General features: G+C 47.5%; 1 protein-coding gene across 1 annotated transcript in view; it reads left to right on the top strand.

Annotated features, from left to right (window-relative positions):
* Nucleotides 1-17,295, top strand: part of LOC119397433 (FAS-associated factor 2-like) — a 40,747-nt gene that overhangs the window by 21,749 nt on the left and 1,703 nt on the right. The window contains exons 2-3 of the mRNA XM_037664858.1: nt 3,411-3,627; nt 16,872-17,015. Coding sequence (XP_037520786.1) covers nt 3,411-3,627; nt 16,872-17,015 — 361 coding nt within the window. The remainder of the gene's footprint in view (nt 1-3,410; nt 3,628-16,871; nt 17,016-17,295) is intronic.

Raw genomic sequence — 17,295 nt, 5'->3', positions numbered from 1 at the left:
ATAGGTGACTAGGGGGAGCGCTCCCCCGTGCGCACGCTTATTTTGATAAATATATATTCAATGCGTTCCGAGGCACCAGGATACTCTATTTAGTGTTCTCTACACCAATGCTTTTATTTAGAGCGACAATACGAAAATTTCAAGAATTCGTGTCACTACTCTCGTCGTTCTCGTTGCTTTTCGTAACTGTGGTGCGTAGTCCGATGATCCTGTCGGCGGTGAATACGTTTCCGCTTATGTGATTTAGAGTTGTACGATGGTTGAGCCTTTCATTTGCAAAATGCAAAATAGGGGCAGTAGCACAGGAGGTGTTCAATAGTATCATCGACAGCGGCTGTAACGTAGCCACAATTTTTTTCCGGTGGGTGGGGGGAGGATGCAACCATATATATATATATATATATATATATATATATATATATATATATATATATATATACACACACACACACATGTATATGCGTGTTTACAGGAGGTTTTCAGGGCCCTAGATTGGGAAGAGCTAGGGATAAGAGTTAATGGAGAGTATCTCAGTAACCTACGATTCGCTGACGACATTGCATTGATGAGTAACACGGGAGACGAATTGCAGCTCATGATTACTGAACTGGATACGGAAAGTAGAATAGTAGGTCTGAAAATTAATATGCATAAAACTAAAGTAATGTGGAACAATCTTGGTAGAGAACAGCGCTTTGCGATAGGTGGCGAGACACTGGAAGTTGTAAAGGAGTACGTCTACTTAGGACAGGTAGTAACCGCGGAGCCGAACCATGAGAGTGAAATAACTAGAAGAATAAGGATGGGTTGGGGCTCATTCGGCAAGCATTATCAAATCATGAATGGTAATCTACCACTATCCCTCAAGAGGAAGGTATATAACAGCTGCATCTTACCGGTACTTACCTACGGAGCAGAAACCTGGAGACTTACAAAGAGGGTTCAACTTAAATTGAGGACGACGCAGCGAGCGATGGAAAGGAAAATGATAGGTGTAACCTTAAGAGACAGGAAGAGAGCAGAGTGGGTCAGGGAACAAACGGGGGTTAATGACATCATAGTTGAAATCAAGAAGAAATGGATATGGGCCGGGCACGTAGCACGTCGGCAGGATAACCGGTGGTCATTAAGGGTAACTGACTGGATTCCAAGAGATGGCAAACGCGTGAGGGGGAGACAGAAAATTAGGTGGGTAGATGAGATTAAGAAGTTTGCAGGTATACGTGGCAGCAGAAAGCACAGGGACCGGGTTGATTGGCGGAACATGGGAGAGGCCTTTGCCCTGCAGTGGGCGTAGACAGGCTGATGATGATGATGATGACATGTATATGCATAAATGAAAAAATAAATCGGGAGGGAGTGGGGGTGCTATGCCCCTGGACGGCGCGGTCGTTGCACTGGCGCTATCGGCCATTTCAGTCTTTAATGAATGTGTGTTGGTGAATGCTATACTCTGGCGCAGACGGCGCGCTGTACCATACCGCCGGGAACGTAGCCGCGGTCGCATGGACGGATCCCGAAGACGCTATCCACGGTAAGCGAACTCAGGTGTGCGCCACTTGGTAATATCAAGCTGTGCGCCACCTTTCTCAATTGTTGAGCCGCGTCAATACTTTATAAAGGTACAAAAACGGCATGCTTTTTCGCGGGCTTTCCTGGCAGCTATCGGCGAGCTTGTTGCCGGAGTTACAGCAATGACTCGGCAACCACTGAAACACGACGTGGTGTAATTTTTTGATCGCGTAGTAGTGCGTTTACCATATCTCCGATACGTGCTGACAAAAGACATTGTAGGGCCGCGTTATAGAGTCACTTTGGTTTCCTGACTTTTTAAGACGAAAGCCTTTGATGCCTCATCAAACGCGGAAATTGACTGTCGGCGTCAACACGACTGATGGAAACAACATACTCACGTGACGACGCCACCGTATGACGTCACAGATCGCAAAAATGTGTGAAGACATCATGACGTCATATACCGTGACGTGAAATGATGACGTCATCACACGACACCGTCGCTTGGTCGAAGGTGGGCCGATCACGGAGGCAGTGCAAAACAAGCTGCGCCTACTTGGGAAGTCGTTGTTGGACTGCAAGCCTTACAAAGTGCGTGACATGCCGGCATTCAGTTTTAACTGCCACCGAAACGTCCGTCTCGTCTCTTTCTTGACATTGCCCAATGAAGTCCGGGGTACCTTCGAATACGGGGGCTAAAATCGCAATTTTAATGCGTAGTGTCGATAGAGGAGCGTCCGTAGAGGTGTCAGTTACGGGAGCTGGGAGGCGGGACGTCCCATATCTTATAGCAGCCCTAATTAGTGGCTTCGTTTTTTTTTTTTTTTGTGGACATCGAGTGTATACTACAGGAAGGAAATATGCACGAACGAGCTTCCAACTTTGGATGTCCAAAATTACGAGTTCATTGTTTGTTCCTCACTCAATGCACACTTAATTGTCTCCCTCCCTAGGCCGTTAAAGGGGTAGCGACTCGAATATGTTGAGTCGTCGTATTTTTCCGTCAAATGAAAGGCCAATCTCCCAAGAACCTGGAAAACGCGCTCGTAGGCGTGAGCGCCCCTTGAAAAATTAATTTCATGTTCTTAAAAGCTAGTTTCGTTTCGTACTGTACCCTGCCGTGAAGACACGGTATGAGTTTCTCGCAACGTACTCACGCAAGATATCGTGACGTTGCCATGGCGGCTCCGCTCTGCGGTTCCATTGGCGACGCACAAGGGGCTATTTGGCATATTTTGGTTTTTGACGTCATCACATCTAGCCATACTGGTGCGTAAGTCAGCAGAGTTGACACTGTAGCCCGACGTCACGCTAGTGTCGATGTCAGTAGGTACGCCACCCGAAAATTGACTTGAATATAATAATTTACCATCTTACCGTCGTGTACTAAGCTACGCACTTGCGCGGAGCCGTCTCTGTCTGTATACAGGAGATCAGTACGACGACGGAGTAAACTCAGCAACGAAAATTGGGTTCGGTGCCCTTTCAACATTGCAGGAGGATCGAAAGGTGGGCCAGTTGGTAATTCATTTTCTTCGTTCAGCGAACTGGGAGCGCAGAAAAAAAACACAAAGGACGAAGCGAGATAACCACATAACACATGAGTTGTTAGTGAGCGCTCGTCTTATGTGGTTCCTCGCTTCGTCCTTTGTGTTTGTTTTGTTTTTTTTTCTGCGCTCCCAGTTCGCTGAACGAAGAAAAAAAAAAGCCCTTTCAACAAACCGGCGCCTCTGGAACACCAGGTAAACGGTGGCACCACGCCGGACGCGGCATCCGTCGCGTTGCGGCGAAACGTACATTTCTTCGCGCGCGTTTTCGTGGCTTGACAGATTGCCCTCGTTAAATACTTTTTTTTCTCAGTAGTGTTGACGCTTTCGCCTAACGAATGTACGCAGCGACGAGCAGCCCTTGGCGCTGGACTTGCGGCGACAGCAGAACGAGGCCTCCCTGCCCGTCAACCAGGAGGAAGAGGAGGAGGAGCGGCGCAACGAGGCCTCCCTGCCCGTCATCCAGGAGGAGGAAGAGGAGGAGGAGGAGCGGCGCGACGAGGAGTCCGATCCGGAAGATGAGGGAGAGGCTTACGAAGAGGTGATGGAACTAATGAGGCAACAGGTCAGATCACGTCACTTGCCCGCTCTGTCACGAGAATACGCACGAAGCGAATCTGAGTAGAGAATTAGTATTCCAGTTTTAGCACATATACAGCAAAGGCTTATTGTACATTTTAGTGCATAAAGAGATTCCATAGCGAAACTTCGGTGGGATCTCTCATGTTACCAAAGATGGAAGTACTACTCAAAGGTAAGGACATAATGTACACAGTATTGCTTTAATGCGAAAGACTTAGGTGCGTAATCAAACGCGAAAATCGACCGGTGTCCCGCATCGGCGTCCCCCGTCGGCGGCGTCAACGCAAGTGATGCAAAAAAAATCACGTGATGAAGTCACCATGTGACATAACTTCACATGATGACGCCATCACAAGACATCGTATCTTGGTCAACGGTGGGCCGATCACGGAGGCATTGCAAAACCAGGTGAGGTGTCTCCGATCCTGGAGGCAGTGTGAAACCACGTTAGGTGCAGGACGCTTTCGGAAGGTGGCGGGGTAGGATCAATACAACTAGAGTTACTGTATATGCTACCTTTAGGTAGCAGAGTTGCGCGTCTGTTTTCCAACGCCGCTAGCAACCATGCATTGCGGAGAAGCTGACGCTCGGGCCAATTTTTGTATTTCTCGACGCCGCCGCTGCAGCTCACTCAATTAACAGTAGTTATCGACAGCCAATGTTTATCGCCGGCCTTCGACACGCCAGACATGTTTATCGGCGACGCGGTAGGCATGTCGCCTGCAAAAATGGCGTGCGACTTCACCGCATAGCTGTGGTTGCTAGCCGGACCTATGCGCTACTCTGCTACCTAAAGGTAGCATATACAGTGACTCTAAGTACAACGACTGAGAAGAAAAAGAAGATGGTAGTCGTCTGAGGTGAATGTATAAGGGACCCTGTGAGTTTCTTGAAGTTCCGTCGAGCTGTTGGCAACTTTTGGTGGCACCATGGTTACATGAGCGCCACCGAGGCCTATTTAATGCCAGTTCCTTAAAGACTTTTCCAAGTAACCATTGAATGACCTCGCTATCAGTTTGTTGCTCACGAATCGATTGCCAGGAAAATTTTTCGAATCCGTTAAGTGCGGGCGGAGTTCAAGGGATTTGCCACACACTTCGAGCGCATTTTCTCTCCTTTCATCCCGATGAGCCCCCCTTCTCCCACCTTCTCCCCCCAACCATTAATGCGGGATTAATGTTTGAGGGCCTTTAATTATTGATAGAACAGATCTCGCGCACAACGAAAATTTTTTTCTCATGGTTGTCGCGCTTCGTTTTAACGAACAACGAGTGTATACTTGCTTTTTAGTCCAGAATGAAAGAACTTGAAGTTTCAAAAGCAAGAACGTGCAGGAAGATAAATGACTCGAAGACTGAAGCTGGCAGATTTCGTTACTACGATTCATAGTCAGCTTATATGAAGCTCCGGAACGCCAAAGACACAGAAGTGCAGTCATGACTCAGACAACCCCGAATAATGATATGAAACAACTTTTCTAAAGATAGTGTTGGTCTCGCTTCCGGTGTCCATATTGTGTGAAGGGTACGCATTTGGACTGGTTCGTTCTTGGATTGGTTGTTTCATGATTATATGCAGGAAAGAGCGCTTTAAGACGAGACGAAACGAAAGAACACCGATTACTGCGCAGTGGCCTGTGTGTTTACGTTTCGTCCCGCTAGAGTGTACTAGAACAGGGGAGTTCTCGGAACGGCCGCAGCACCAACGTACAGAAAGTGAAGCCCAAACAGGGTCAATGCACCTGTAGCGCTGCGATCGGTAGTCTGCAATGTGTCGGCCTGTTTCACATGCGAGCGACCGAGCGGCGGGGCCCGCGGCGATCGAGCGGCAGCAGGACGCTCGGACGCGGCTTCGTTTCACATGCACCGCTTTTGCGCGGCGCGCGCCTCTGCGATGCGCAGTGATGGTCGTGGGAAGCGCCCGTTATCCGCGGGTTTCCTTTCTCCGGGCTCGCTTGCTTTGGTGCGCTTGGGTTGCAAGTTTCACCAGCCTTCTACTTCGGTGATCGATTTTCACGCGCCTAAACCTTGAATGATGAAAATGTGCAGTTTATCAGAGTGCAATTAAATAACTTCAGTAGTCACGTTTATTTCTGTTCCAGCTTTCTTTTTTTACCACGCAAGTCATGTTGCACTCACATGCACTTGGCCATGAAAAAGCAAAAGAAAGAATTTGTTCTTAGGGTTTTAAGCTTTCACAGGGCTTTCGGTGACCTTTGCTCTCGAATGCCGCAAGGCGTTGGTGCGCCGTATGGGCCGGCAAGCGGATGCAAGCGGCGCAGTCGACGACATTGTGGGTTTGTGAAGGAGCTCGTCTCTTTTTTTTTTTTTTTTTTGCCTATGGGCATTCTGCAGTAAAGAGGCGGCGGCATTTGTCGTCTTCGGGGTACGTGACCACTAAAAAAAAAGGAAAAGAAAACAGTAAACTGTTCGAACGTGCTGCACCAGAGTAGTAAAAAAAAAAAAAAAAAAAAACTGAAACGTCTACTGCGAACAAGTGCGGAGTGTCGTAGGTTCCCCCTGTCCGGACCTATGTTGGTGTCACGATTCGATAAAAATACAAAAGAACAAAATGACACGTGCAAACGATTTGTCTGCTTTGATGGAAGCGCAGTAAAGGACAACAAAAGGAAAAGAACGGCGTTTTCTACACTGCCAGCTCGTTGCAGCGAATGTCGTCTGCTAGGAAACCGAGTCGGAGCGAGTTCCTCCCGGCGCGCGCGGCTGCTCTCGTCTCCATCCCTACGGTCACGTGCTCCCCGCGTCACTGCTCCCCCATTGGTTGACCTTGGGCAGCCGCTCTGCCGCTCGCGAATTTTTCCAACTCCGGCGAACTCGATCGCGCGTCCACTGGTCGCTCTAAAAAACCTGTTTTTGGGCTTCCGCGACGGCAGCCGCTCCGCTCGTGGAGCAAAATCGCTGCATGTGAAACAGGCTTAAAGCCTGTTTCACATGCGAGCGACCGAGCGGCGGGGCCCGCGGCGATCGAGCGGCAGCAGGACGCTCGGACGCGGCTTCGTTTCACATGCACCGCTTTTGCGCGGCGCGCGCCTCTGCGATGCGCAGTGATGGTCGTGGGAAGCGCCCGTTATCCGCAGGTTTCCTTTCTCCGGGCTCGCTTGCTTTGGTGCGCTTGGGTTGCAAGTTTCACCAGCCTTCTACTTCGGTGATCGATTTTCATGCGCCTAAACCTTGAATGATGAAAATGTGCAGTTTATCAGAGTGCAATTAAACAACTTCAGTAGTCACGTTTATTTCTGTTCCAGCTTTCTTTTTTTACCACGCAAGTCATGTTGCACTCACATGCACTTGGCCATGAAAAAGCAAAAGAAAGAATTTGTTCTTGGGGTTTTAAGCTTTCACAGGGCTTTCGGTGACCTTTGCTCTCGAATGCCGCAAGGCGTTGGTGCGCCGTATGGGCCGGCAAGCGGATGCAAGCGGCCCAGTCGACGACATTGTGGGTTTGTGAAGGAGCTCGTCTCTTTTTTTTTTTTTTTTGCCTATGGGCATTCTGCAGTAAAGAGGCGGCGGCATTTGTCGTCTTCGGGGTACGTGACCACTAAAAAAAAAGGAAAAGAAAACAGTAAACTGTTCGAACGTGCTGCACCAGAGTAGTAAAAAAAAAAAAAAAACTGAAACGTCTACTGCGAACAAGTGCGGAGTGTCGTAGGTTCCCCCTGTCCGGACCTATGTTGGTGTCACGATTCGATAAAAATACAAAAGAACAAAATGACACGTGCAAACGATTTGTCTGCTTTGATGGAAGCGCAGTAAAGGACAACAAAAGGAAAAGAACGGCGTTTTCTACACTGCCAGCTCGTTGCAGCGAATGTCGTCTGCTAGGAAACCGAGTCGGAGCGAGTTCCTCCCGGCGCGCGCGGCTGCTCTCGTCTCCATCCCTACGGTCACGTGCTCCCCGCGTCACTGCTCCCCCATTGGTTGACCTTGGGCAGCCGCTCTGCCGCTCGCGAATTTTTCCAACTCCGGCGAACTCGATCGCGCGTCCACTGGTATGGTATGGTATGGTATGGTATGGTATGGAAAAACTTTATTTAGGTCCGTCGGGGCGTGAACTAGCACGTAGCGGGCCGCTCCCACGTCGGGACAGATAGGCCTAACCTGTCCGCCACGTCGTGGGCCCGTTGGACTGCCCATAGCTGCGTCCTGAAATCCGTACTGCGTAGCGCAGCATCCCACTTTGACGATGTAACGTTTTGAACCCGTAACGCAGGGCACCGCCAGAGCATATCGCTCTAAAAAACCTGTTTTTGGGCTTCCGCGACGGCAGCCGCTCCGCTCTTGGAGCAAAATCGCTGCATGTGAAACAGGCTTAAGAGTTGCGCGCGGCTCCGCCAAAGTGGTGCAGGGGTAGAATGCCCGCTTCCCACGCAAAAGCCCCGAGTTCGAACCGCAGCTGTAGATGGTGGTTTTTTATACTGAGTGTCACCTTCTGTAGCTGTATCGATTTTCCTTTGTTTCTTAAAACTAGCTTCTGTTGCTACGTATTGCTACAAAAAGTAATGTGAAATCTCGTTTCGAGTCTCATATGCGCGAAATCTAGGAGGCCATACTTTACGTTTTTCTTCAATACCCGATGGTGGCGCTGCAAATAACTATGCTCACTGTCAGATTTCTTCTGTTTTACTTCGCATTTTGCGTTACTTTTTGATGCAACACGTAGCAACTAAAGGTAGTTTTAATAAACTAAAGAAAACCAATACAGCTATAAAAGGTGACACAAAGAATAAAAAAGCCACCATCTAACGCTGCGATTCGAACCCGGCCTTTTGAGTGGGAAGCGGGCATTCTACCACTGAACCACTTAGGCGGAGCCGCGCGAAACTCTTAAACGACGACACATTGTAGGCTACCGATCGCAGCGCCGCAAGCGCATTGACCCTGTTTGGGCTTCACTTTTCGAAGCTCGTTCCGAGCACTCCCCTGTTCTAGTACACTCTAATCCCGCCTTATAGCGCTGTTTCCTGCCCACACTGACTATCATGACCAGTGGCGTAGCCAGGAATTTTGTTCGGGGGGGGCTCACGTTGCAGCGCGACGTCCTCATAGAATTTTTAGAACGACTAAGCATATGAATAACATTTATTTATTTATTTATTTATTTATTTATTTATTTATTTATTTATTTATTTATTTATTTATTTATTTATTATATTCTCAAAGGTCCCGTATGGGACTTAACATGAGGGGTGGGTGACATGAAAATTGCGGTATCGATGAAGGTGGATGTGCCTGAGTCTACTTCCTGGGTGGCATTTTTGAAGCGCGCGAAATCGCGGATGACTGCTGCTTCGTTCGGGAGGTCATTCCAGTCTCAGGCGGCGCGCAAAAAGAAGGACTGCTGAAATGAGGTGGTGTGGGCACGTGGCGGAATCAAAGCGTTTGGATGACTTGTGCGATGACCTCGATGGACCGGCTGGATGAACTGGTTTTTCCCCGGGGTTGAATAAAAGAATCTGTGAAAAAGGCAGAGACGTGCAATACGACGACGAAGAGTGAGGGTAGAAAGTTTTAGCTGGGATTTGAGGGCGGAGATGCTCGAGTCGCGGGAATAATCTGAAACAATGAATCTGGTTGCTCGGTTCTCTACTGACTCAAGGATTTTGATATGATTAGTTTGGTGGGGGTCAAAGACAGCAGATGCATACTCAAGTTTTGATCTGACAATGGTTTTATAAGCGAGTAGTTTAACGGAAGGTGGTGCCATGGAAATGTTACAGCGTGTGTACCCGAGAGCGCGGTTAGCGGAGTGAATTATGTGATTTATATGGTCGCCCCAAGATAGGTCACTCGAAACATGGACACCCAGGTATTTAATCGAGTCAGTAGCAGCTATATGACAGTTGTTGATTGTGTAAGTAGCCGGCGTGTGGTTTCGGCGACGATGGAAAGAAATTAGTAATGTTTTTTTTCGCATTAAGGGGCATCAACCAGGTGGTACACCACTGCTGAATACGTGAGAGGTCATGCTGTAGAGGGGAGACATCGGTGGGGTTATTTATAGGGCGGTAGAGGACACAATCATCAGCAAAAAGACGGATGTTAGATTCAACGGAAAGCGGAATATCGTTAATGTATATTAGGAATAAAAGAGGCCCTAGGACGGTACCCTGGGGCACGCCGGACAAGACATGGGAGAGGTCGGAGGAGTAATCATTAACATGCACGAATTGTTTACGGTTTGTTTGGAATGCTTTAATCCAGTTAAAAACATGCCGATGAAGGTTTAGACGCGAGGTTTTTAGAAGGAGACGGGAGTGGGGTACCTTATCGAAGGCTTTTTCAAAATCTAAGAACAGTGTGTCAATTGGGATGTTACGCACCATATGAAGGTGAATGTCGTGCAGGAATAATGTTAGTTGGGTCTCTCATGACTGATCTTTACGAAAGCCATGTTGGTTTTGGTGAAAGAAGTTTACGGATGATAAAAATATAGCAGCATGAGAAAAGATGACGTGTTCCATGATCTTTGAACAAACACTAGTGAGCGAGATTGGTCGGTAATTACGTGCAAATGAGCGGTCACCTTTCTTGAAGACCAGAATGACCTTCCCAACGCTCCAGTCTAATGGGACTTCACCTGTGTCGAGTGACTGCTGAAAAATGATTGACAGTATGGAACTGCATACATGTTTTGTATTTTTCAGAATATTGGCGTTTATGCCATCTATACCGCATGACGAAGAGTTCTTTAATTGGTTAATAACTTTTACAATTCCCTCTGAATTGAATTCAATCTTTGGCATTGGCGGAAAAGCAAAATGCGGAAAATCAGGAAGTTCGTTGTTAGGTTCGTTAGTAAAGACGGGACAAAATGCAGAGTTGACGGATGGAACGTCGCAATCGGCAACGGGGGATCCAGAAGTGTCACAAAGAGAGACTGTGGTTTTGTCGTCCGGTTTCATAATTTTCCAAAAAAGGCGTGGGTATGTACATGTATTACCATGTACATACATTGTCACTGGAATTACCATTAACATGTATTACCAGTGACAATTTGTATTAGATGTTGCAAATCACTTCTTGAATGCTGCCCTCTGTTAAGAACGAGTAAGAAATGTGTTTCTTTCGTAAAAAGATTATGTTGGCATGCCCGCAAAATCTTTCCAGGAATAGCTGTCTTCAACCGTTTCAATATTTTTTTTTTGTGTGTGTAACAGGTACGGCAAATATCACGTAAACTTCGGAACTGCATCAGTTTTGAACTGAAGAAGCGCCTTATAACAAAAAAAATGAAGTCCACAAAGTAACCAGGACGAGATCAAATATTTTAATGTAGATTGTTTACGCAAAATGTTCATCTTTTTGCACAAATGATGCGGCCAGGGAAAAGCAAGAATGGGAAAGTACACCTCGAATACGGGCAAAACATAAGTCACCGGAAACAGTGCGCAGTATGCTTACGCAAAACTACACAAATGTACATTTAAATATGCAATCAATAAACGGAACTAAGCAATGATCACTATACATAATGCCCAACTGATATGTCCTTGGGCCAAGCTGCTGTCTCGGACGCACCATGTGGACAGAACTATAAAGGAAGAGTGCAGAAATAACGAAAGAAACTATTTCAAAACTGTTTTAAAAGTGCGAACCACTATTGTGCACTCAATATAAAAGGAGGGTTGCCGCTTCTAGTTCAAAAAGCAATGAAGAACAAAAACGACAAATGAAAGTAACAAACAATGCTGCTAGTACGGCTTCCCAATAGTTGAATTTGTTTGGTAACGCCGCGTATGCCGACCTCTCAGTGAACAAGGTGAAGCTGTCGATTGGCTGGTAATGTCCACCTGATGCCCGTATTCTTATGTTTATATTAGGTCACAGTGTTAACTGCTAAAAGGTACAAAATCCTCACGGCTTTAAAAGGTGGCGAACAATAATATTGCGTCAAAATTACGGGCTCATTGACCTGAACTATGAAACAGCAGTGTCTTTTCCTTTCGTTTGCGCTGATTTTTGTCCTGCTCGGTATCAAAAGACAAAGTTGACACGGCGAGGAAGCTTAGCGAAACGGTCGGTGACTTCCGACACGCTGATGTCGACATTTCTGTGGGCTTACAGAAGTGCCTGGCCAACCATGCGTTCCTCAGACATCGTGGAGCGTAAGTAGTTCTTAAGTAACCTCATGCTTGAAAACGTTCTCTCTGAGCTGGCAGTGGTCACTGGAAGGGTGACTAGAATCTGGAGTAGCTTGTACACAGTCGGATAGAACCTGCTGTCGCAATGAGAGAGGGCATCGGTTCCAGTACGGGGGCGCTGGTTTGCTGTTTGTTCGCCCACTTTGTCCACCATAGTCGCAGTTCTCCAAAACCAGCCCTCGTTTCGACGTCATGCGCAAAAACGGTCAGGATATTTTCTGCTCCTTTCTCCCGATCATCTTGCATTGGTGGTATTGCGGATGGTACAATTATTGAAAAGTCCTTTAGAAGTGCCCTGTGTTTTTCGAACCGTTGGTTTAACTGGGCTAGTACGTGGTCCATGAACGGAATGAACAGGGTTCTGCGAAAATATTCTTCCACGCTTTCGAATGCATTGCTCACAAGGTTTTGCTTCCGGACACCGGCTCGACGGCTGGTGATCTCCACATTCAGTTTTTCTGATAATGCCTGCACTTGTGCAAATATTTTTGAGAAAGAAGCATTCGCGTTCTTGCGGTCATTTTCATTTGTCTGCTGTACCGCTTCTATGTCGTCAATGGCAGCGCTCATGTCGATACTCCTAGTCTGCAGCTTCTTTGACAGTGGCAAAGTCAGTGCCAACACGTGCTCCGTCACATGCAGGCTTACAAGGAATGCTGGTGACAAGAGTGCCAACATTAGACTCTTTGCCTGCACTGGACTTTCGCCATTTCCGTTAAACTTAATCTCCTCTAGTGCTGCGATCAACGGCTCAAAGAGGCTCACAAATGAAAGCACAACATCGTGCTTCTCGGCCCAGCGCGTTTCGCATAGTCCCAAAAGGCGCTGCCTTGCAGACTCCAGGACAGCTCAAGCTTATCATTTTACGCAAAACGTGTGAGCGGCTAGAAGATTTACGGGAAAAGACTGACGTCGCCTTCAGAGTCCCAAAACAGTTTCGGATGTCTGTGATGGAGCATGACACACACACAACTAGATGTGTGTGCCGCACACACAATGCCGCACACACAACGCATGCCGCATGCCGCACACACAATGCGCAGTGAGTACATAGAGTGCGGCTGGATATTTCTCACGAACAGCATGAACACCATTCGTTTTGCCGGCCATCGAACTTGCATCATCGTAGCCTTGACCACAGAGATGCTGCATGTTGATTCCCATTTCTTTAAGGAGCCTTATGATGGTGTCGGCGAGGATCCGGCCATTTGGTCGTGAATTGGCACAAAGCCTATAAGAACACTTCTTCGATTCCGTTCGCATCCTTATTAAGGTACCTTGCACAAACAGTAAGCTGCTCGATACCAGCAACATCCGTCGTTTCATCAGCAAGTACGGAGAAGCAGCCTGCAGCGTTTACTTTTGCGACTAGGCCCTTGATGATTGCAGCAGAGATTTCTATAATGTGGTTTTGTACATCTGGACTAAAATATGAGGCCTTATTTGGGCAACTTTCCAAATGCTTTTTTAGATCTGTGTCGCCACAATCCGCGCGCATGCGAAGCAGCGCTCTGAAGTTGCCTGTATCTGTAGAGGAGGCTGTGCTTGAATCCATGGGACCACTGTCACTATGTCCACGGAGAGCCACACCTTGCCGCCCGCAGAAGAGAACTGTCTCAACAATAGGCTGTAACTTCCTTCGGGTCTCTCTTATTTGAATTTGCCTGCCATGGTCCAGTTGATCAACAACACTGGGCACACATCCTGAGAAGGTTCGAAGAAAACTAGCGTAAGTGTGATATTTAGTGACTTCGTGTGCACCGAAGACTTCGAGCGCGTGCTTCCACTTTTGAAATGGCTTGGATACGAGGGCCTTAGTGCGCGCATGTTGGCCCTTGCCAATCTCACTTCTGCTAAAAAGGATACACACTCGGCAAAACGCACCCTCTTGAAGCGCTGAGTAGCTAAGCCATCGGTACCTGTCCAGGCAAGCCACGTAAACCTTCGTTTCTGCTTAAAATCGTTCATAGACTTCAACATATAGCATGGCGGAGGAATGCAAGGAGAAGCTAGCAGTTGATGTTTTGTGTCATCATCCACTTTTGAGCCATCTGTCTAGAGCCCGATATCAAACTTGCTTCTGCTAACATTTTGAGGGTCAGAAAAAGATAAATAATTAAATAAATGATAATCAGGCTGAAGCCCAATAAATCCCACCAGCCGGGTGACGCCGCTGGTTGGTGGTGTATGAGAGCACGAAAAATTTCGGGGGGGGGCTGAAGCCCCATAAGCCCCCCCCCCCCCTGGCTACGCCCCTGATCATGACGTCACGATCTAGGAGGTGCACATGATAACGAGGCAGCAGCTCACTGCGGTGCTCTGTCGCTCGCTCAATCTTCTTCGGTATTCTTCTTGGCTGAATCTTCTAGCCTGTTCTCAACAAGTAGAGGCGCAAGAGGCGGTAGAGCGCCGGAACGCCGACACACGCTGCTGCCACGTGACCACCTACTGGGTCCTGACGTCACGATATGTACAGCACTCTGGAAACGAAGCCGTAACTTGTCGTACAAACGTTCGCCAACTTATTTAGGGCGCTCTTAGGCTTCGCAGTATTTTTTTCCCTGTTGTTTGGAGGTCACGGACCATGGTCAACAAACTGATTATCATGGAACACGCTAAAGAAAAAATTATGGCTCCAATCCACGCTGTGAAGGTTGTTGGACAACGAAGCTGTCCACACATGCTAATGGGGGGCGGGGGGCGGGTATGTTTTGTTACTACTTTAGAGTAGTGGTAGTGATAGTCGCTTTGTGGTCGCTGTGGTAGACCGTGATTGGTTCCGCGACTGTTTTCAGCAAGGCGAATATGTTCATTTCGTCGAACATTGTATTCACGGCTGTTCTTCTCGTGTCTTTAATTTCCGTGTTCTACCCATGGCAGATAAAATGAACTGAATGAGTTGCTAGACGGGTGTCCCTTTTATATATGAAAGCGGGAAACAAACGCGTGACACTGCTTCTAAACGGTCACGCGGGATACGTGACGGTTGCAGATCAGTTCTTCAGAATCCTACGAGGTGGCAGGAGGGTTAGGAAAGGGATGGCCCTTTCCGTAGCTTATAGGCCCTTATACGTAGCTTATCTAGATATCACCGAGGCGTATGACAACGTTAATCAGGAAATTTTGTGGAATATATTGAAAGAAGTGGGCATAGGGGACGACTGTATACAGCTTTTGAGGGAAATATACCGAGAAAATACAGTTTGTATAGAATGGGACGGAATAAGTAGCAAGGACAGCGTTGAAATTAGCAAGGGGCTGAGACAGGGATGTCCTTTGTCCCCGCTGTTATTAATGCTGTACATGGTGAGGATGGAAAAAGCGCTAGAAGTTAGCAAAATTGCATTTAATTTATCGCACAAACAGGTCGGCACGATGGTTGAGCAGAAGCTTCCAGGTCTATTTTATGCTGATGATATTGTCTTATTTGCGGACAGTCAAGATGATATACAGCGACTGGCAGATATATGCGGAAGGGAATGTGAGGCTCTAGGACTAGGATTTAGTGCAACAAAATGTGGATTGGTGGTATTCAATGATCACGAAGACCATGCGGTTTTCATACAGGGCCAAAAAATACCGAGGGTAAGCGAGTACAAGTACCTCGGAGTATGGGTAAATGAGGGGGATAGATATATGGAGGTACAAAAGAAAAGTATCGGTAGCAAAGGGAAAGAGGAATGCTGCAATTATGAAGCACAGAGCTTTATGGGGATACAATAGGTACGAGGTGCTTCGAGGGCTGTGGAAGGGTGTGATGGTCCCGGGGCTTACATTTGGGAACTCAGTGGTGTGCATGAAGTCAGAGGTACAATCAGGAATGGATGTAAATCAAAGGACGGTGGGCCGCCTCGCGTTGGGCGCTCACGGGAAGACGACAAATGAGGCTGTAAAGGGTGATATGGGATGGACAGGCTTTGAAGTGAGGGAAGCTCAGAGCAAAATGAGATTCGAAGAGAGGCTGAGGAAAATGAAGAAGAGTAGATGGGCAGAGAAGGTTTTCAGGTATTTGTATAGAAAAAGCGTTGACACGCAATGGAGAAAAAGAACTAGGAGGCTCACCAGTAAATATACGGCTAGCAGTGCGGGCGATATGGCAACAAGGAGCATTAAGCGGAAGGTCAGAGAGGCGGAGAGGACTTATTGGATGACAGCGATGGAAAAGAAGCCGGCTCTGAGTAACTATCGAAAGGGAAAAAACAAAATAAGGAGGGAAAGGTTTTATGATAATTCAAGGGGAAGCGCTTTACTGTTTGAAGCAAGGTCGGGCTGCCTTAGAACGCGTAGTTATAAAGCAAGATTCAGTAACGAAGAAGAACAATGTACATGCTGCGGGGGAACTAAGGAAACGATGGAACATGTACTGATTGAATGTGGCGATATTCACCCAGGTATACGTGTGGGCACGAGTCTACAGGAAGCCTTGGGTTTTAGGGACAACAATGGAAAGCTGAACACGTCCGCGATAGAAATAAGTAAGAGACGGTTAGAGTATTGGTGGCAGAAAGGTAGAGATAAAGTACAAAAATAAACAATGGGGAAAAATAAGGTGATTCTGCCTTAAGAGGCAGAGAGATGGACCGTGAATTTATAGTTTTTTGGTATAATAACATAGATTTAATCAATGTGGATAAGGTATTAGGCCAACAAAAAACAAGGAAGGTTTTTTTTTTTTCTTCGAGCCTGGTGGCAGACATGTCACCGCCCCGTTATAAAGGGGACGCTCATAACATCCATCCATCCGGAAATAGAAAACCCCCGTTTGTTGCACGAAGCCACTATATAGGGATTTTTCAGAAAGAAAGCTTCGTAGCTGCCGAAATATTCGTCCTGGTCCGGGGAACGAACCCGGGACCAAATCCGTACGGATTCCCTTGTGTCTTCGTGCTACAAACGGGTGGTTGTCTATTTCCCTTTCACAGGTGGTGGTTATTGTTGTATGTGAGAAAGACGCTCCAGATGGGCTCTCTCAGCCTTAAAGTTAATAGGTGAACAAGGCGGGTTAACCTGCAGGACGGTCAGCGTGCCAAGGGAAGTCGTTGCATTAAGCAAATCTTTCCTCGTAGGGTTTATGGCGAATGAGAATGGAGCTGATGGACCAGATTCCCGGGCAGCCATCGCGTCGGGACCCTGAGTGCATTTATCTCGTCATCGAGCTGCCATCAGGAAATATTCTCATGAGGAGGTTCCGGCGCTCAGAATCGCTCAAGGTGAGTTGTACAGTCGACCGCGATATGAAGGTTACCGCGCGCGACCGGCCCAGAGTCCCAGAGCCCTGGCGGCTCGCTTCGCCAAAAGAAGTTGCGTGGACTTTTGACTGCGGAACTGTTTAAGCCAACCGTTTGTCCGTGCAGAGCGAACAAAAATTATCATCATCATGAACCGGCACGCGCTTTCTTCATCCTCTTCGTCATCATTGTCGTCTTCTTCACCTTCTACCTCGCAACCAGAACACGTGCGACGATTTGTCCGGCGTGAGATGCAATAACC

The sequence above is a fragment of the Rhipicephalus sanguineus genome, chromosome 6, assembly GCF_013339695.2.
Source record: "Rhipicephalus sanguineus isolate Rsan-2018 chromosome 6, BIME_Rsan_1.4, whole genome shotgun sequence".
NCBI lineage: Eukaryota > Metazoa > Arthropoda > Arachnida > Ixodida > Ixodidae > Rhipicephalus > Rhipicephalus sanguineus.
The sequence above is the reverse complement of the archived record's forward strand: the minus strand, read 5'-3'. Positions and strand labels throughout refer to the sequence as shown.